This window comes from Cuculus canorus, chromosome 2 (genome assembly GCF_017976375.1).
Source record: "Cuculus canorus isolate bCucCan1 chromosome 2, bCucCan1.pri, whole genome shotgun sequence".
Taxonomy (NCBI): domain Eukaryota; kingdom Metazoa; phylum Chordata; class Aves; order Cuculiformes; family Cuculidae; genus Cuculus; species Cuculus canorus.
In genome coordinates this window covers 22,100,465-22,121,261 of record NC_071402.1, presented here as the reverse complement: position 1 = coordinate 22,121,261, position 20,797 = coordinate 22,100,465, and the positions used below count along the sequence as shown (strand labels likewise).

General features: G+C 34.9%; 1 protein-coding gene across 49 annotated transcripts in view; it reads left to right on the top strand.

Annotated features, from left to right (window-relative positions):
- Window positions 1-20,797, top strand: part of RIMS2 (regulating synaptic membrane exocytosis 2) — a 457,943-nt gene that overhangs the window by 117,081 nt on the left and 320,065 nt on the right. For 2 of the 49 annotated variants that reach the window (XM_054058033.1, XM_054058034.1), the window contains exon 1: window positions 18,707-19,282. The exons of 44 other annotated variants lie outside the window; for them this stretch is intronic. In XM_054058033.1, the coding sequence (XP_053914008.1) occupies window positions 19,161-19,282 (122 nt within the window). In that variant the 5' untranslated portion in view covers window positions 18,707-19,160. Of the gene's footprint in view, window positions 1-18,705; window positions 19,283-20,797 lie in introns of those variants that run through there. 3 more of the 49 variants (XM_054058031.1, XM_054058035.1, XM_054058037.1) reach the window with 3 other exon arrangements.

Genomic DNA, 20,797 nt, shown 5'->3' with positions numbered 1-20,797 from the left:
TTTGCAACTTCCTTTATTGTTGCAGCAATCACTACTTAGTAGTTCTTTAAATCAAGTATCATATACCTTATCTTAGTCATCTGGAGAGAAGTTGGTTACAGAATAAAGGGCAACATTCACTCCTTGAATCTCAAGAACCTCAATGCAATTTCTGCCTCATTCCTCACTATTACTTTTTTAGTTTTCTTTTTTTCCACCCTCCATTCTTGAGTAGTACTCAATGTATTTAGTTCCTATTTTCTTTACTAGCATTACTCTTCATTAAAATAGTATTTATTGTTACAAGTGTTAGACTAGTATTCTGTTCCCTTTATGTATGCAACTGTCCAATTAATAAAATCACTAGATCTTAATCTATTCAGACAAAAGATAGGTACTTGAATATGGATAGTCTTTGACTGATCTGAAATTTGTTCCCCTAAAATCTGGAATCATTCACATTAATTCTGGATTACATGAAAGGGTTCTTTTAATTTTATTTTGATTGAAACAATTCATGTACTCTATTATCCCAAATACCTAAGCTACTCATCATTCAATAAATTGTGCTTTATTTCTAGCAGGAAAATTGTTTGAATAGGGATTTCAGTCATTTTGTTGCAGGCAATCAGGTTGTGAAATAGTTGATTTCTTCATTCCAAAGCGTAAGCCAAAGCAGATGTTTGTAATGTCCTATTAAAATAGTATAACATCCTAATAAAAGCTAGGGTACAGGGAACCATAATGCTGATACAGAGCTTTTTTTAATGTGTCATTCTGTTTGCCTGAATTTTTAGATCTTTGGATAGTATTGCAATGCTTAAGTTCTAATATGATTACAACTTAAGGATCCATTTTAAGGCCATTTCAGTAATTTTCCACACATGAGTTCAGTGTTTCAGATTATAAATCTTTTGTGACATTCCAGAGATGTTGCTTCATAAAACTCTTTTCTATATATCTGGCACAATCCTTTTTAAGCAATAGCTCTCTTGAAGTAGGAAGCAACCCATGCATCTTCCCAATGCAAGGTTATGATGACATAACTATTTCTAATCTAATGCCTATCTGAAATAATCTTATATAGTTCAGGTAGATGTGAATGATTGAATTCTTTCCAAATTTGAAAATGTTAACTTTCAATTTACAATATATGTCATGCGTTCCATTACTGTAAGAAAAGCTCTCCTCAAGGATATTTTCATGAGATTCAATTTTAAAAAAAAAAGTGAAAGTATTGTGAGAGTATTGTGAGTATTTTGGTTTTGTGTTTAAGGAGTCACCTTATTGTTGCTGCATCTATCAGATGGTGAGCCATGTTAAAAAAAAAGAGAAATAAAAGAGAATTGGTTCTTGGTATCTGTAGAGATCGTGATCTCTAAGATCATGATTTGCAGCAAGACTAATGAATAAAGCTGCCTGAACTCTTTTCAGATTAACTGTAAGGATATGAGATTAAATCATAACAACCAGAATGAAAACAACAAATTGAGAAGAGTGAGCAGCTGCGTAGTTGCACAACAGCAGTATTTATTTTCCAGGCCAACAGACAGATAAAATATATCCTCCTTCCCTCCTCCTTTCTTTCTCCTTTCAAATATACGTTTGTATTTTGGGAATTCATTTTCTATTATCCCTTTTATTTTATCTCAGGAAAAAAGAGAATTTTTATGATAGTTTCCACACACTATAGTGGGTTTGGAAGATTCATTTTATTCTTGGTAAGAACTGCAAACAAGGCTGTTGAGGCTACTTGGCTCTGAAGGTGTGGGTTTTGTGCATATTCTTTATGGCATGTATACATGTTTCCCACGTGTAAAGGTTTTATTCTATTGCATTACCAATGGCAGTAGAATGAAAGTGGTCCCCTGTGTTCCTTTGCTTCTGTTCTTGGAAGGAGTGCCAATTTGAGTTGGCAGTGTAGGCACTGTCTTTTGGGACTGCAGTTGAGGATGTCAGGGTGTGAACAGAGAGGAAAAAAAGAACAAAATAAGAGGGAAGAGGAGGAGAGAGGAAAAAGCAGACAAAAGCTAGTTGAGAAACATCAAAGAACAGCATGAATTAAATAAATGAAAGTGTGTGTCCATCTGTTTCATGTTATATCTTTTTGAAATGGCTCTTCTTTAATTGCTGGATTATGAACAACTGATACTGAAAATATCACCGATGGTCGTTTATTGCAATTTAAAATATCACAATGTAATGTTAAAGAATCAGCCAATTATATTTCTGAAAGGCTGAGAGCCAGCCATTTCCCAAGATTATCAGTATTTTTCTTCTGCAATATGTATGACACAACACTGTAGTGCAGCCTCTAATTTTGACTGTTTCTGTTTTTGAGTATCTGAGTTGAGAGAGCTTTTGCCCATGTGTCCTAAAACATCATGCAATATTTACTTGGACCTGTGGAATCTAAGCATATTTGAAAGCATTATCAAGTAAAATAAAGGCATTTTAACCTTTTTACCTATGTTTTTCTGCCTACTGACCTATTTAAAGACAGTGAGAAATATTAAAAAAATTGTATAGGGACTGTTTAAATTGAGGGAATTGTTATTCAAAAGTGAGACCAACAATGCCACATGCAGATTTGTTTGTGTTCAGAAGTATCCATTGAGGACCACAGCGTCTCTAAGCTTTTTAGAATTCTTTATTTAAGAATTAACTGACATGAATTTATTTTAACATTTTTGACCACAGCAGTAGAAAACCCCCACAATTGTTGAGAAAGTTTAATGATATTCTTTCAATTAATGAGTAACTAGAGTACTTTTGTGCAAGTGTTTTTCAGGTTGAGCTTAAAATTGAATCAATATTATTTTTCATGCATGTCTGCGAACATCTTGCCACTGATTTTCAGTGGTCCTAGAACAGGAAGCAAAATTTGGGCATTAGAGATACCCTACAGTTTGTTTAACATATTAACAAAAGATTTAAGTTTTATGTTTTGCTCTGCAAAGGGATCTGAACAGGCTGGACCGCTGGGCTGAGGCCAATGGCATGAGGTTCAACGAGGCCAAATGCCGGGTCCTGCACTTGGGGCACAACAACCCTATGCAGTGCTACAGACTGGGGGAAGAGTGGCTGGAGAGCTGCACAGAGGAGAAGAGCCTGGGCGTAATGGCTGACAGCTACCTGAACATGAGCCAGCAGTGTGCCCAGGTGGCCAAGAAGGCCAATGGAATCTTGGCTTGTATCAGAAACGGTATGACCAGCAGGTCCAGGGAGGTGATTCTCCCTCTGTACTCAGCACTGGTGAGACCGCACCTTGAGTACTGTGTTCAGCTCTGGGCCCCTCACGACAAGAAGGATGTTGAGGCTCTGGAATGTGTCCAGAGAAGAGCAACAAAGCTGGTGAGGGGGCTGGAGAACAAGTCTTACGAGGAGCGGCTGAGAGAGCTGGGGTTGTTTAGCCTGGAGAAGAGGAGGCTGAGGGGAGACCTTATAACTTTCTACAACTACCTGAAAGGAGGTTGTGGAGAGGAGGGAGCTCGCCTCTTCTCCCAAGTGACTGAGGACAGGACAAGGGGGAATGGCCTCAAGCTCCTCCAGGGGAGGTTCAGGTTGGATATCAGAAAAAAATTCTTCACAGAAAGAGTCATCGGGCACTGGAACAGGCTGCCCAGGCAGGTGGTTGAGTCACCTTCCCTGGAGGTGTTTAAGGAACGGGTTGATGAAGTGCTTAGGGACATGGTTTAAGGGAGTGTTAGGAATGGTTGGACTCGATGATCCAGTGGGTCCTTTCCAACCTCATGATTCTATGATTCTATGTAGTTTAAACTACATCCAAATAAGTTTTTGTCTTCTTACTGCTCCTGTTCCAGCATTTTTCACCACTTTGATAGTCAGTCCTTGGAGCCACAAAGTGAAAACCATGTCAGTCTGAAAGCAGTAGTTTCAGTAGTTTCGCTTTTTGTTTCTTGTGCTGCCTTCCATTGCAGTGTATACTTTGTAAGATTCTTGACGTAATGACTTAGAACAGACGAGTGAGTTTCTTCTTCACGTAACTCCTGTTTTAATTGTTTCATTCCTCTACATATAGATTTAAGAGTGTGGATCAACATTTCATGGCTGTTCCAGTTTTTAGGTAGAAACTGAAGCTACACCTATCTGCTGTTTCAATCTGGAACGACGTAAAAGGGAAATTGATGGTCACTATGGCCAGAGGAAGCGACAGAGATTTATGGCAAGGGAGCTGGAGAAAATACAATATTATTTATTGAAAAGAAGTACCTTGGGTCTAAGAAAGTCAGAAATTCTTCAGTGTAGAAGTTTTAATAAAATAATTAGACTATTTATGACAAGGATTAAGCCACACCTACTTATGAGGATGAGTAAGGAGTCTGGTACCATCTGTAATGCCTACATGCAGAATGTCTGTAAAAAGTTCCTGAATGGTACTGATGTTGACTATTAACAGCCCAGACTACCTATAGCGGGTATACCAGGTGTCTACCTGTTATTAATAGGTTGTGATGGATCATAGCATCTCAATTTTAATTTGACCTTTGGAAAAGGGGGAGCTTTTCCCTGCATTAGTTTTGCAGAACTGTGTGTCTTCTGACAAACAGAACTGCTTGTATAATTATATTTTTCTCCTAATGTTTGTTTTGTGGGTCTCCCACTCACAGGAGTAGTGACAGTGCTAACACAACATTCAGTATGTGTGCAGCCACACTGTGCTTTCAGTGTGTTTTTTCTGAGACATGAATCACTTCCCTCTCTTCCTCCCTTCTCTTTTATTTCCTCATATGTAACCAAACTACCAATGAGCTAGATGTTCTTAATTTTTTCTGATGATGTTTTATTAAAAGAAATATTTTTTTTAAAAAAAAGAACAGCCTTTTTCCTGTACAGTCTGTACAGAGTAGTGTTGATCCTCTAACCAATGGTGGTTACAATTTGGCATCTTTTTTTTTAGAGAAAGCTAATCTGGTTGGATAAGAGAGAAAGAGAATAAAAGAGAAAACTTCCGTAAATGCAGCAGAACTAACCTACCTTAGTAAACAGTCTAAAACTACTGTGTTTCTTTTCAAACAATAAAGAGTTTTAATTAAACACATAACAGATTGAATTACAACTTTAAGTGTCAATCTGAACTCGGTTGCAATCATTCTCTGCAGTGAGAAAATTTCATGTTGGTTTTAGGGAATTTCATTTTCACAATTTACTCTAGAGTGCCTTTTCAAAAATAATTCCATTGCAACATTATGTTTGTATTTTGTTCACTGTTACTGATTACTTGATTTTTTTTTTCCTTAATTATTCATATTTGGTTCATACTGCATACTGAAAACTAGCACTTACTGTCTTGATACCCAGTGCAGATATTTGGTATCTTTGAAATCGAGTCTGGCCTTCCGTTGCAGTGTTTTGCTTCTGTATTACGCTGCTATGTCTTTAACTGCACCGAAAGACCACTGATCTAAATCTGTAAACACAGATCTCAGCTGTTTAATAATATTGAACATTTTTTAAGTAGTAACTGCAGCTAACATTTATGGAATTAAATATAGTTTTGCTTTTTAGTAAAATTGGCCCTGAAAGAAAGAAATACCAGAAAACGTATGAAAATAGTATCACGTTTAATTTTATTTTTTAAATTAATGAGGCCAATACCTTTCTGGGTTGAGCATGTCTTTTTCAAGTGCTCTTTTGTTGACCTTGCACGAACATGAATGTTAGAGCACGGTGTGTTCATAATTCTTAGTTGTGCTATGCTTTGTTATTCAGAGGTTAATTTCTCTTCAGAAGTATAAATAACAGATTTTGTTTGAATTTCATACTTACAAAACTGGTGTGTAAAGGTGAATAAGTTACACCTGTGGAGTACAGTCGAGGGAAATGACGAACATTTAATAAAGGACTCTGCTAACTCAAGTCTGTAGGTTCTGGCAGCAAAGTGGTTCTGGAATCTGCAGGAGGTAAATCAATGAATGGACTTTTATTCTCATACTTTTTACCATAGCTGTATAGACTGAATTAAAATAAAAAAGAGAATCAATAGCTGTTACTGGTACAAATTCTTTCTTTTACTCTACTTGTGCCTCTAGAAGTCACAAATCATAAAGCAGGCACTTCTATAGTGCAATTTAGTTGTAATTTATCTTTTATGTGGCAAGTTTAATAATTTTAGTAAATGTTAATCTGTTTTATTAAGTCAAGTCTGAGGAAAAAAATATAACTAAACCCCAAATGTAATAGGACCATGATGACCATATTTTCATAATTAAAAATTACATTAAGCAATATAATTTTGGTTTTTATCTTGTCTTTACCGTAATTATTCCATTTCTCTTTTTTTGTCCCTTTCTCAAAGCAAATCCTCGTTTGTCCCTTTGTCTACTCTGTAATTATTTATTTATTTATTCATTTTATTAGCTCATTTTCTTTTGTGTATAATCATCTTTTTCTCAATGGTGTGAGTTCTTATCAAATTCTGGCTATATGTTGGAAGTGTTCTCAAAGAGGTATCCATGACATTCTTTCACTTAAAGACAGATATTTTTTTCTTCTATAAGCCAGTCCTTTTTTTTTTTCCCCTAACTCTTGGTCACCTCTCTTCCTCAGTTTCCAATAATTGTGCAAACATTCATGTGTCCTTTCAGATTTGTACTAAAGTAAGTGGACACTAATTTCCCAAGCCTCGAGAAATCTTATGTTTGTGCATTTCAGTAAAAATAGGCCTCACTGTATCCTTTACTGAAGACCTACAGCCACAGACATTTTAAGGGAATAGTTACCTGTTCCAGCAAAGTAGTGCAGACAATGTCATTTCAAGTTAAGAAGGAAATGTAGGTGACCTGAAGTCAGTAACTTTTAAGTTAAAGTGGAGTTTTAAAATCCAGGGTAATATCTATTATGATATGCAGTAGGTTGTGTATCTGTGACTTGTTCTGACATCTCTGCAACGTGCAGCACTGTTCCCTGTTATCATGCCCTGGTGTTTTAGAAAATAACGTCAGAAAGTGCCCATTTCTACAGCACTGCGCTTCCTCGAAGTGAGATTGAGGACCTCAGTAAGTGTATCACCTTCATAGAACAAAGGGAGGTTAAGCTGCTCTAAACACAGATTTCACTATTTCTGGTCCAGTGTTGTATCAGGCAATATTACATACCTGAATGGGTCTCTAGAGGTAGTTTATCTGTGAAAGTAAGTTTTGATAATTCAGCTTATAATAGGACAAACCATGAACTTTGCTGCTGAAAACCCATTTTCTTTGGCAAAAAGAAAACAGCAAGAATAACAGTTCTTTTTGGTGGTATCTCGTTAGAAAGCAACGCATTTTAGCTGCAAGAGGTTTTGTTCTGTAATGACTTTGTGAAAATCCTGGACTTTCTTGATAATCACTTAAAAAAAATAAGCCATCAAGGCAGATGAGATCAAAGTAGAAATCATCTGATCTTCTTGTAATTCCAAACAAACTGGGAAGCTTCATAAGGACATGGCATTCTAAAGTTCCAAATCAGTGCACAAACCCATTTTTTTTTCCCAGAGGTAGATTAATTTTAATTAAATTTTGTTGTCTCTGGCATGAGTTGCTGGACTAACAAAAATGGACCTTCCTCAGTTGTATCTTTATGCTCCAGTTAGGACTGTGAAAAATACTTAAGATGCAAGAGGAATCACAATAAGTTCAGCAATCTCATCTCTTGAATATAAAAAAATTGACAACTCAACAGTTAGTTCAGCAATTTCACCCCCTCATGATGCTAAGATAATTGCATTTTATTCCCAAAATGGATAAGTAATGAGTCATCTTCCTGTACCATTCATTATCAGGGACTGGAACAAAAAGAAATTCTTCAAAGAACCTCAGTTTAGCTTTGACTTGCATTTCTGAAAAAACAAAAGACCCCAAAATTTTGGGTGCCACTCATGTGTTGTAGCTCAAGTAAATAGAGTGATTTGAGAATTTAGCTTCATTTGGAAAAATATGCATCAATATTTGAAGCAAGAAAATTGATCTTTATATAACAAAGTTGAATGCAAAAATAATCTAATTTCTGCTTAGGAGATTGTTTTTTTTTGATGCAGAGATTCTTCCCTTAGTGAGAATATGAATTATAAAACCCTAAGAACGAAAGTGAGAAGAAAAAGAAGATATATCACTTAAACAATGGAAAAATAAGGAATATTTTGTAGATGAGATTCACTCTAAACTCTGGAGCTTTGGATATTAAGGCCAGCACTAGTAGCATCTCAACTTCTCCTCAACAAACTCCTTTTAGATGATGATAAGCTATATTGCAGTAATGACGGATGCACTGACATAGATCAGGACGATTTGTTCTTACCTACTTTATTTCTTTGCTCCTCCTTCAAGTAATTATGGGTGTTTATTAGAATGCTAGTATCCCATTTGTAGACATTCCTAAATGTTGTCAGTTATTTTGAGAGTTAAGCTCTGTGAAGCTAACTAAACCAGATTTCCCTCAAGAAAAGCATTTTATATTTCATGCTCTACGTGGCATATGGGTACTTCTTCAGGAAGTATTTTTTTCTGTCTGGAAAAGAGATCTATTTTGAAATGAATGTTGAGGTATATCACCAAGTATCATGAAGCCTTGCAGTTATAATTACAATCAATTACAAAATTAAGGCTAGCCCACTCCCCAAAGCTCCGCTATTATAAAACTCCTGTATTAAATTGAAGTGTTTCCAAAGTAACATATTTACACTACCTTAATGCTTATAAAACCCAGGCTCCATGACACTGTCAAAGGAAATGAATTCCAGAGGTGTGTGATCATCAGGAAAATATTCTTCTGGTATTCCAGTCAGATGAAGATAGGAGCAAGCCAGAAGACCATACATCTTTTAATGACATGAAAGGAAGATAAATTACCCTCTTTGAACTTGTTCCCAAGATATTGAAGGCTTCAACTTTTATCCAGTGTCCTGAACAGCAGAAATTAATAAACGAGCCAGTGCATAGATGTGTTCTCTTAGCAACTTTTTCACAAAATGAAAAGGCTAATGTTAATCTTACTGTCATTTGGAGAATGATCTATCTTCTAGTTTACACACATATTAGCCTTTGTTTCCATCACAGATCACCTGGACACACTGACACCCAACACAAGTTTGGAGCCTTTTAGGGTCCAAATCAGTCATCTCGAAGTAGACATACTGCAATAAATCTCTAAAGATATTTTCCAAGTGAGTAAAAGGAATTTCTATAATCAATTAAACTCCCAAGTTCATAGTCAATGAAAGCCAATTTCTGCCATGAATAACCACCATGGAGTTCAAGATCAATGTAACTGTTTTTTGTTTTTTTTTTTTTTTTTGCATGGTAAGGACCCTTATGATCAGGTTGCTCATCCAAAGTTGTGTTTGTGTAAAGGATCTCAACCAATGAAGATAACTTTATTTCACAAAGAGAAAATAATCTCTTTGCCTGAGTATGTATATTGAAATCATTGCTGTGCTGGGTGCATTTACATTAATCAGTGGACTGTTACAGGATTTAATTTTTGTTGTCTGCTTTGTGCTAATCATGTCCTCTCTTAAGCTGATATAATTTAGAGAATAAAGGGTATAAGTAAGAACTGACTGTGAGCGCTGAGGAAATCAACTTTCACCTTGAATATGTCATTCTGTGGCAAAGAGAAAAGACTGATACCTGAAAGATTGTAATGCGTGCATTTTCAGCTTCTGTTGCAATTATTTTACATTATTTATAATGCATAATAGTTTATTAGTAATACTTTAAATCATGTTTTTTTTGAAAGGTGATGAACAGAAATCTCTTTTGTAGCAGGTAGAGTTTTCAATGCATTGAATCAAAAATCAATCAAATCTCTGTTCTAGGCCAGCAGTTCTTCACCAGTGAGATACATCTCATTGGTGAACCATCCAGAACTACAAATGAAGCATAGAACAGGATTCATGTACTGTAATGAGGTGAAAAGAAATATCAATTGATTGTGAGTCAGCTGAAGGTAAATTTGGTTGAAATATACTACTCTAAATCACACAGTCTGCAAGGTACAGCATCTACTGCTTATTGAGTCTGATGTATCAATGTGAATTACATGTACTACCCTGCTTATTCAGCCAGAGTATACCACCTTTCTGTTCCTGTCAGGTAATGCAACTATTCCTTCAGTCAGGGAAATGAAGGCTCTGACCTTTTCTAACTCTGATTGCCCTTTCTTCTATCTTAATAGTTTTGCTTTAATACTTTTAAATATTATCTATATATTTTAATTCCACATGTATGAGCATACACAAACGTGGATATTCATACTAAAAGCTTAGGATGTATAGGCATTTTGGTAAACTGCCAGACACTCTGAGGAAAGTGGAGAACTGATTATAGGATCATTCTATGACCCAGAATTTACAGGCATTATTTTGTAGAGAAAAAAATGTTTCACCTTTAGGAAGTCAACCAGTCCTGCAAACATGAATCAAAATTAACAGTATGTATGAATTATTTCAGTAAAACTAGAAGCATGGCCTTGGAGGTTGAAGAAGTAATTTCTACATTTATTAGTGAAATAGGTAGGTTTTTGTTTACCAGATGCAATTTCTGCCCCAGCAGCTTTTCAGATAAATTATCTCTTAGGTCAGGGCAGTGGCTTAAAAAACATGTATCCGTAGATTTTAGTGTTTCTCTTTTAATACAGAACTGCCATCAATAAGTATTTTTTCTAGAAAACATGCAGATCCTTCAAATGCCTGGATTATATGCTGGGACAATACATGTGTAGGAAAAAGGGAGAGAATGTGCACACCTGGATTTTTTTTTTCTGACGTGGTGTCAGAACACAGCTAAGGCAGGAACTGGAAAGTGTTCTCAGATCCAGGAATAGAATGCAACCGCAGAATTACATTCATACCTCCTAAATAAGGGACTTAGACAAGCAGAAGAGCACTTCGTTAAATCTATTTTTGGGTATTTGTGCAATTTTTGGTCACATGAATTTATTTTTTTTCCATGCTCTTCTTTCACTCTATTGATTATACAGGAAGAAAAAGATAGCTGGGCTTCTAAACTATATACATCAGTCATCTATATTTAAGTGTAATGACTCTGGATGTCTGTGTTGATAAGTTTAGATGATGATCCAGGCAATCTAAATTCAACCTATGAATTTGCTTAAAATCAGTAACATCTTCGTTTTTAAGCACAGAATTACCTAAGCAAGAAATACTTGATCTCCGGACAGAAACACTGCAGCTTTGTTGTGGACCAGTTGTAGGCAACAACATATGTAAAACTTAGTGTTGAATGTTGGTTTTGTGAATATGTCCTGTAATATATTATATTATTATCAAAATAGTAAAATCCAAAGTGTCTTATTCCACTTGTGCTGTAAAAATGCCTCAAACTCAAAACTATACGCTTTGATATTTTCGAGGCAGAAGATGCAACGTGTGTTTTTTCTCTATTTTGTAGTGTGCCCTAGCAATAGAAGATTTTGTTTCACCATGCAAGTTGTATACATTGTCTAATATTCAAAAAGGTGAGAATGACAGAGATAAGAGAAATAATTAAAATTAAACATTTAATGTAATTATTTTCAACTATTCTGTGCCTTGTCATATTTAAATAAAATTTCGCATATTGCCTTTCAACTAATGTATTAAAGCTAATTCCATGGAGAGGTTTGAGAAGCCATAATATATATTGAGCTAAGGAAATTAACCAATGAGTCAAAGTTATTTAGTTAAAGATAGCTGAAAAATAATTATACTGGGAGGCATAACTGGTTCCTAGGCATATCTACTGATTAATTTCCAGAAGTACTACTGTTGTGGTATGGTCTAAAATTTTTAATAAAAAAAAAAAATTTTAAATTATAATTTTCACATTTTTCTTGTCCAATTTATTTGTTTTTTTTTTTTTTTCTCCTCTGTCTTACTCATCCTGGAATGTGCATGGTCTGTATGGTCAGTGCCAGTTTTTGTATGTGTCCCTACTAGGCCTAACAGCAGGATTTCCCAACTGAACATATGGCACATTTTCTTGTATTTCCTGCATAAGGAGCAAAATCAGACCTATCATTGTCTTATCTGAGTTTCAAAAACGTAGATTATTTTAACACTGAAACTATTTATAATAAACAAGTCATCTAGCATTTAACTTTCACAAGTCTTCATTTTTTTTTCTTTCATAGACTAAGGATTTAATTAAACCATAACTGGTTTATAAGATAAAAACTCGTGTTCCAAATATTTTATTTTTAATACATATTTTTTCCAAACTAGTATATATGCAGGTAAAATCTCATGTTTAACTTGCTTGTCACCTTTTAGAACATTTTAGAGCCATAGTGATCAGTGGCTCATGATTATTTCTGTCAGTTACTTAGACCATGAAATGCAAGAAAATCATAGAATCGCAGAAATGAATAGTTTGGTCTCATCACAGAACTTTAGTGCAGCTAATTAGGGACAGCTGGCACTTTCCTGATTAGGAAGGCCAAAGCTGGTCTGGAATGTCCCATTAAGACACTTTGGTTTGGGCTGATGTACTTTATACTCCTTGACTTTCTTGGGAATGTGTGTGTGTCAAGGTTAATTTTGTTATTCATTAAAATAATAGATATTTACTTGCCTTTTTTCCCCTCTGTTTTGATGACATTAATTCTGAGAATTTTCAGAGATGGGAATATCCAGGTTCTTGTAAAGGTGCAAAATGTAAACTGACAGCTTATCTTTGTAATTTTATCTTGAATGTAAGTAGATTAATCAGAGCGTCCTCTTAACCATTTAGAGTATTGTGGTACATGCTGGGTGAGTTCAGGACTGAGGCACAGACTGCTTCCAATGGCACTAGAGCGGTCTCAATGTTTGGAAATATGCTAGAGGCGTAGTGCTTTGGGCCTTGGTCCAAAGACTATTAGCATGTGGTGTTATCCCTGATTTCTCTGGACTTAGGCTTCTAAACAGTTGCTGCTATAAGGGAATGGTAGCTCAACAGACTTTGGAAAAGCAAAGTTGTAGTACCCTAAACACAGCGAGTAAGAGAATAGATTGAGGTTCACACATCTTGTCTGGAGCACTGACATTATTCTTAGCTGTAAACTGAATGAGATCACTCAAGCTTCACCTCCTAAAATATTTAACAGATAATGTATTTACAAGGTTTGTGATAATTAACTATTTTTGTAAAGGTCGTTCTAAGGAGAAATTATTATTATTTCATTATTTGGTATTACTGCTGATGAAATTTGAGATAAATATTGGTGAGTCCTTTGTGCATGAGATACTATTAGCAGCAAGTCTGATGGAAACAGGAATGAGGGAATTAAATACAACAGGGAGAGGTGGTTCCATGAGCACTAGAATCGGTATAGCCTACAATGGTGTCTCATGTTTTTCTGTCCTATTTCTTCTGATAGGTAGTGGAGGATCACAATAACTTAATCACCTTTTCTTATCACTTTTGATAACTTAAGATGGCAACAATGTGGTTATTTACTGAGCACATTCTCACTGTCTTTCTACTGCTAAACTCAACAGGTAATAGCTCAGTCCTGCCCACCCTTCTTCTATGCACACTGACTTGGGTCTTTCTCCTCCTGTGATGATGCTGATTTTCACACAGCTTCCTGGAATCGAACTGATTTAATATTTATGCCTCTATGAAATTAACTGGTTGAGGTTCTCCTCAACCTTGTTAATCATTATGATAGGTAGTAATATGGACAGAAAAATGGATAAACAGACTGTCTGGGTTTCTAAGTCTCATATCCTTGGTTTAAAATCTGTAAGTTAGGCTAAAAGGAGAGTATATATTACTGTTAAATGACCAAAAGGAAGAAGAAAAAGAACATAAAAGAGAACTATATGAATGTTGATAGCATGCCTCAGAAATGGAAGTAATGAAACGAGGAACTGTGGAAAATACTGAGACAAAAAATGCAAACAAGAAAAACAATATCTGATGATTCAACACAAGGATGAATTTACTTTTTCTTTTTTTACTATACTTTTTTTTAGTGAACATTTTCTGTAACAAGGTTTGGTCTCTTAGCTGGAATTTCAGTATCTTCCATTGTAGATCTGTGACCTGACTACCAGGGAATAAAATCAGTATCACTTTTCCATTCTCAATGAATGTTTAACTCAGTGAATTAAATAGTTCTTTCAATATTTAATTATTTTACGGGAGAGAGAACAGCCTCAACAGCAAAGACAAATTCTCTTTGGAATAAACCAATAGGGTGTCGATGGGGACTTTGTGGATGTATTTGAGGAAGCCCGAAAGGAAACTCGGGACTCAATTTTCCATGTTCCCAAACACTGTTTTAACTGCCAGACTTCCTGTAATAAAAAGAAGTGTGTGTTTTGAATGACTGCTCAGGTGCCAGCTCAAGGAGAGGAATCATTATTACAATTTGTGAGCAGAGACTGATGCTTTCCTGCAGCCTGGATTTAGGTACTTTTATACTTTTGGGTTTGTGTCTTTATCTCCATCCCTCTCTTTCTGGTATTCTATCCTAGATATTCAGGATCCTGTCTTCTATGACTCCTATTCTTATATGATTAAATTTACAGCTGTATGTTTTGCCTTAGCTCTTGCTAAACTCATGTTGTGAAGCTGAATCTTTGAACACTGATGTGATGAAATATAAATGAATTTTTGCTTTACTCCTAAAGAAAGTCTGATTGCGTTTCACTTGCAGTAGCAAAGTGAAGTGTCTGTCCATCATTTAATTTAATTTAAGCTAGTACTTTAAAATCACGTTCCACCTTGGAGCACCAGTTTGCTAATCTGACCTATAATGGTTAGTCATATAAACTGTAATAATATAACACCATCCCATGCGTAAGGCCATTGTAGTTAACTCATCTGTCTGAAAAGCATTTATTCATATGTGTTTTCTTTTCATAATGAGAATACTTAGACAGACAAAATCTTTTTAATATTAAATGTTAAGCTAAATGCTTTGGTAAGGGCATACTGGAAAGCAATGACAGTTGCGTTATACGTTATTTATGTGCTATTAATTGCTATTAATTTACTTTCTCTTCTTATTAAAAATCTCACTCTTACCCCTGTCCAAGTAACCTATCTCTACCATTTTCTTCTGTGATTCCATCAAAATATATTTACATAATATCCATTAAATTGGAATGGAATTGAATCCAAAATTGTATTGGTAGTATGTTTTATCACAGAACGATTCTTGCCTTATGAGCTGTAAGGTATAGCTTTAATGAGGTTGTATCACTTTACCTTGTTTAAGCTACAACTTTCCATGAAATGTGTTTTCTGTGTGGCTAGAATAAAGAAGTAATGCCTATAAATAATGTTTGAGCTAACATATCTGTATAATAGGTTTACCTTAAAAGCTTTCTGAATTCTAGAATCACATTCTAAGAAATTTAATCTTATATTTGAAACAGATTTTTTTTTTTATAGATTGAAGAATGTCCATACATACCTTGGAACTTTCTAGAATAACTTTTCTTCCAAGGTACTTGTTGCTGGAGGATGTTTATTAAAATTCAGCTTGGCTGAAGAAATAGGTATCTGTATGGATCTCAGTGTAGCCTGGCTTAATGGATCCAATTGTGCTTTCCCAGGCTTGTCTTTTCAGTTTGAAATAGTCTGTCAGCCATGTCAGGTAGTTGCCTAAACTACATGGTACTTGTTTTTCCCATTCTGTGCGATATCTTTAAAGCATTTTGTGTGCATCTCTATGAAATCCTTTGTAAAATTGGTGTGTAAATTAAATTTATTACTTAAGCCATAGTTATCAAGACGGTATACATATATATGCAAATATAAATAAACGAAACACTATAATAGAAATCACTGTCAAAATTATTTAAACCAGGTCCTCAAATGTTAGAAATGCCAGAATAACCAGTGCTTGAGTGGTGCTGGGCTTACCCAGTGCATACTGAAGTACACAATTAAGGATGTTTGAAAAGAAGTTTGTGCGCATAGGACCTCCTTTTCTTCTAATATGGGTATTGGAGGGTGTAGAGCGAGTGACCTGAATAAGAGAGAGAGAGATCTAAAGTGTAGATCTCAAGTATAAGGAAATTAAATATCAAACAGGGAAAAAAGAAATAATTCCTGTCTTTTCCAGGATTCTTAAGTGAAGCTTTTAATGTGGGAATGAGTACTGAGGCCATAATTTTCTAAATCTTAAAAATGACACTAAATCACCATGCCCTTCACTGCAGGAAATTTCTTAATGTAAAAAAATATTGACACATTTGAAGATCACTAACGGGACTGACATAAAGGAACTAGTGCCTGTACTCTTTTGTTCTTAATATTAAGAGTACAGAAAATAAATTCCATGTGGTTCCACAGACTTGTTTTGATTGTCAGTTCCATATCGGTTATGAAAAGAGGAGTACCTCTGTGGGCGCAGCCTACTCTGCTTATGCTCCTTCATTCCATCCCCTCCAGCCTCTTTTTGATAGGCCTCTTTGCTTCCTCAGTTCTTCCTAGCTCAAAGGATTATATTTTGGGAAAGGTGGCAGTAACTAAGAAGAGTGCGTAGTAATAAGTGTACATTATACAATCAATACAATAATATAGGCCACATAATAAATATAAGAACAAATTCTTTATTATCTGAAGGGTCTCTCGGAGTAGAAGGGTCAAGAAAGAAAGACAATGCTGTTTATTTTTCTGTAACATTTTCTGAAATAAGAAAAATCATATTTCTAATCAACAGTAAGGTCAATCTTGATGAAAATTCCAGATGTCCAAAAAATATATATTTGCACAAAACTTGTGTCTTTATAGTTGAGTTTTTTCCTAGAAGCGACTACAGGCTCTTTACCTTTAACAGTACCTTTCACTTTTCTTTTTTTACTTGTTTATTGTTTTATTATACTTGCATGAATATTTGCAGAGTCTCTTTGTTAACCGAGAATTAAATGAAAAAAATTGAAGCTTTAATATATATCTCATTTTGTCAATACTTTTAGAACAATTTTCCAAAAAAAAAAAAAATTATGTCATAACTTCAATTTTAAAGATCTGAAAATTAAAGGTGAATGTAAAATGTTCAGACCTTTGTTGTGACTATGGAAACATTCTGGCTTTAATGACCATTCAGGAGGTATGAACCAAAATAGCGATATAATTGAAATACTTGGTAAAATGTTGGTCTTGTACCTGTTCCATTGTCAACTTTGTCTCTAAACTGTTAAGTGGTGCATATGCAACTTATAATTATTTTAATTATGTGAATAATTTGTAACAAGATTATTCTGTTTCTTGCAGCAGAAAATTTTGTCTTTTTGATAGAATTAATATGAAGGCAAATTTTGTTATATTGCAAACCGTAATTCTCTGTAATGTAGGCAAGGTGGTTACCAAGTATTAAGTTTTCCTTTTGTAACAGCAAGGTAGCCATAAAGACTCATTAACTCCTACTCCAGGATCTTAGCAGTTACCAATTTGCCATATGTATAGCCTCATACTTTTTACCACAAATTGCAATACATTTCTCAGCTACAAATATTTCCATAATGCACAGTATGCTAACAGGTATAAAAAAAGATATTAAAAAATACTTTGTGTAGTACTTTGTAGTTTTCACATGAATTTTGGGAACAATTTTATTAGCAGATATTTTCTAATTTTTTTTCTTTTAATATTTAACATGAGTGTTGGCAACAAGTCTTCTATATCTCTTTTAGGAGGGTCTGGAGATTAATTTGTTTTTTTTTTTTTTTCATTTGAAAATCTGAGTTGTAGCTGCCATCTTTCTGGCCAAAGAAGCCTGGATGGGCAATCCCTTCTGAGCACATCATCAATACAACACTAATTAGCTGGAAGGTTGCTTATTTCCGTATCTTTTGGGATTAAAATCACTTTCACTGGAAGAGCTTTAATAATGGCCCTCATTCTCAGTTTGGTTTATTTGGAGATTTTGTAATTAGTGCTAAGCTGTGGATAGAAAATGAGAGATTCTAAGGAAAATATTTTTAATTGTTATTTTTCAACTTGATAATGACAGAATGTATTCTGTAATGTTATGTAATATCATCCTCTGGCAGAAGCATTGAAAAAAAAGAGGAAAAATACATTTGGTAGTCAGAACTACTTTTAATTGTACATTTAATGGCATTCACCGTGCATATTATGCTGCAGAATCTCACTGTGTTCTGTTAGATGACTGATTCTGCTTCTTGCCTTTTGAATTCCTATACTGTATATTTACTGGAGATGTAGGCTCCTAAAACAGTGGGTTTTCCTGGAAGTAGACAGGTATGGAGCACCTAAGGAAGTGATTGATTTTGCTTAATTCCGTCATGGCTGCTTCTGTGTAATAAACTTTTAAAAAATGCTGAAGACTTCTTATTTTGAAATGTAGCACAAATAAAATGCAACCGTTCCTTTTAGTGATTTCTGAAGTCTGCACGATAAATTGCCGTGATGCTGCATGTACAGTGCCTAACAGAGCAGCTATGTATAGAATTTATACTGTTTGCTTCAGCCATGAATTGGTATTACATTTAAATGTTTGCAATGACAAACCTGTGATCTCACGTACGGTATGGTATAGCTTTTCAGATATGAGACAAAAGATCTGTTGTTACAGTCTCAGTGCTACATGTGTGTATGTGTGTGTGCATTTTCATTATATGAAGAATATTTTTAGAGTAGTCTTTCCGTCCTGTAGACTGGCCTTTGCGTGTTAGAAAAAAAAAAAAAGACCTACATACACTGTCACCGATGTTAGTCATTTTTACAGGGGAGGGAAGGAGGAGGGGAAGATGCAGAAATCCTCCTCCTCTTAGACAGTAGTAACAGTGTGAGGATGCCTTGTCCTCATTTTTTTTACTTCTGAGATTTTATTGCTGGCAGCCAGATGTGCTGAAACTCCTGACGACAGCATCTATTCACTGCGTGTTTTTAACAGGCTTAGAGAAATATGAGTAGAGTACATGAAAGCAGCTCAGCTTCACACTTCAGCTGGGAATGCCCAAAAAGCTTACTGCTGTTTAGAATTCTTGCTACGGTCAGGAGAAAGCCGCACGGGTACTAAATCTTCTACGACTGAATTAGAAGAATAATGACTGTACAATTAGCTATCAGCCCCTGCTCATTTAGGCACAGTTTCTACAGAGATCAGGAGAAATATGGAACTTGATTGGCATGTTTGCATTTGATGGTATGTGCAAAATAGATGACTTTTAAGACAGGTGGTGAAGAAAAATAGAAGGGAAGGAAAGAGAGAAAATGCAATTTGAGACACTGCGCCAGGTCTGCAATTCTGTTTTATCTCATTTTCATGGGGTTTTTTCATCCCCTCCAAATATTTTACAAAATGATCTTTTTGGACAAACGTTGAACAACGCTAGGTAAGTAGAAAAGAAACATTTTTGCCTCACTATTTCTATGCTTATGCTGATAGTAATCAATTTGCATGTTTTTCACTGGGGTACTTTTATAATTGCACTCTTAGATATTAATATTTCTATGGTAGCAGAGTGTCTCTTCTGTTGGTGCTTTTATGTTTTATGTAAGGATTTAAATGAGAACTCAAATATGCAGAAATATAGCCAGCAAAGATAGAATAATATATTTAAGATGGTTATGTATCTTTCAAGTACATTAGCTACCATTAGAAGCTAGCATTATTAGCTGTAATCCTTAAAGCCTATAAAATATTCATAAACAAATTTGTCTGAGAAAATGATTTCTATGTGGATGTGGCAGTGAAAGGATTAAATGCTCAAAGATGTATCTGTTTAACCGTATATAATTTGTTGGAAGATGCAAATTAGTAGTCCTGCATACCATTTGCAAAATAGGCAGGAAGCAGTTTCTTATTTTTAGAAGACTTAGATTCTGTGTGCAATGCTTTTCAATAACCTTTTTAAGTGGCCAAATTATAGCTGATCAGTGGATGCTTTGCAGCATGTCAGTCAGCTCTGTAGGCTCTCCTTTTATGAATAGCTATTGTTTTTCAGGAATTAGAAATGATAGAGAGAAGTTGTTGTTTATTGATGTGATCTAGTTATTAAATTGGTTTCTTTGGATTTTTTTTTTGAAGATAAACAATAATGACTCATTTTTGTTGCAGTATTCAGTAAACATGCTATAATACTGATGTTTAGGACTTTTACATACTGCTATTAAATATTAACAGTAAAATGATTAAGATTTTAATCTAAAAGATTGTGAGTGCAGGTCAGGGAGAAAAAGAATCCTGCAGTTTTTTATAAAGATAGTGCACTGATGGAAACATTCTGGAACAAGGGTGGAAGTAATATTGCAGGGACTATATCCAGCATTTTAATCTTCTTCTCTGTATCTGTGGGAGAAATCTCTTTTAAGTGGGGCATTATTTCTTAAATACAGTGATATTTGCACTTAATACTTCAGAAAACTGTTACCATTATAATTCCCAGGCTTCTGTTGTAAGGATTCTCTTCCTTACTGCTAGTGTTTCCTTTATAAATATTTTAATATTTAGTTAATGTCACTGTTTCAAGTTTTTATACTTTGGTTATGAATTTCTAATTAGATATGTAAAATTATGGAGGTAGATTTAGCATTCGTAATCACTTTAGTGAATGAAGATTTTTTTAGATATATATGAACTCTGTAGTCTGTGAGATTTTTCTTACCTCTTTGGTGTACTGAGAAATCTTTGAAGCTCTACAAAATGGAGCAATAATTTCTGTATTATCAATTGTGCTCGTGCATATTTCCAAGTGCATATTTCCAAGTGCATAGTTTCAGACCTGCAGCAACCAACAAAGCCCTTAGCAACTGTTCTAATAATCTACAAACCAAGTCCTGATTCTCTGGATCTGTTTTTGCTGATCAAAGTGCATGCTTTTTGCAGATCAAGGTGCATGCTTTTTGTC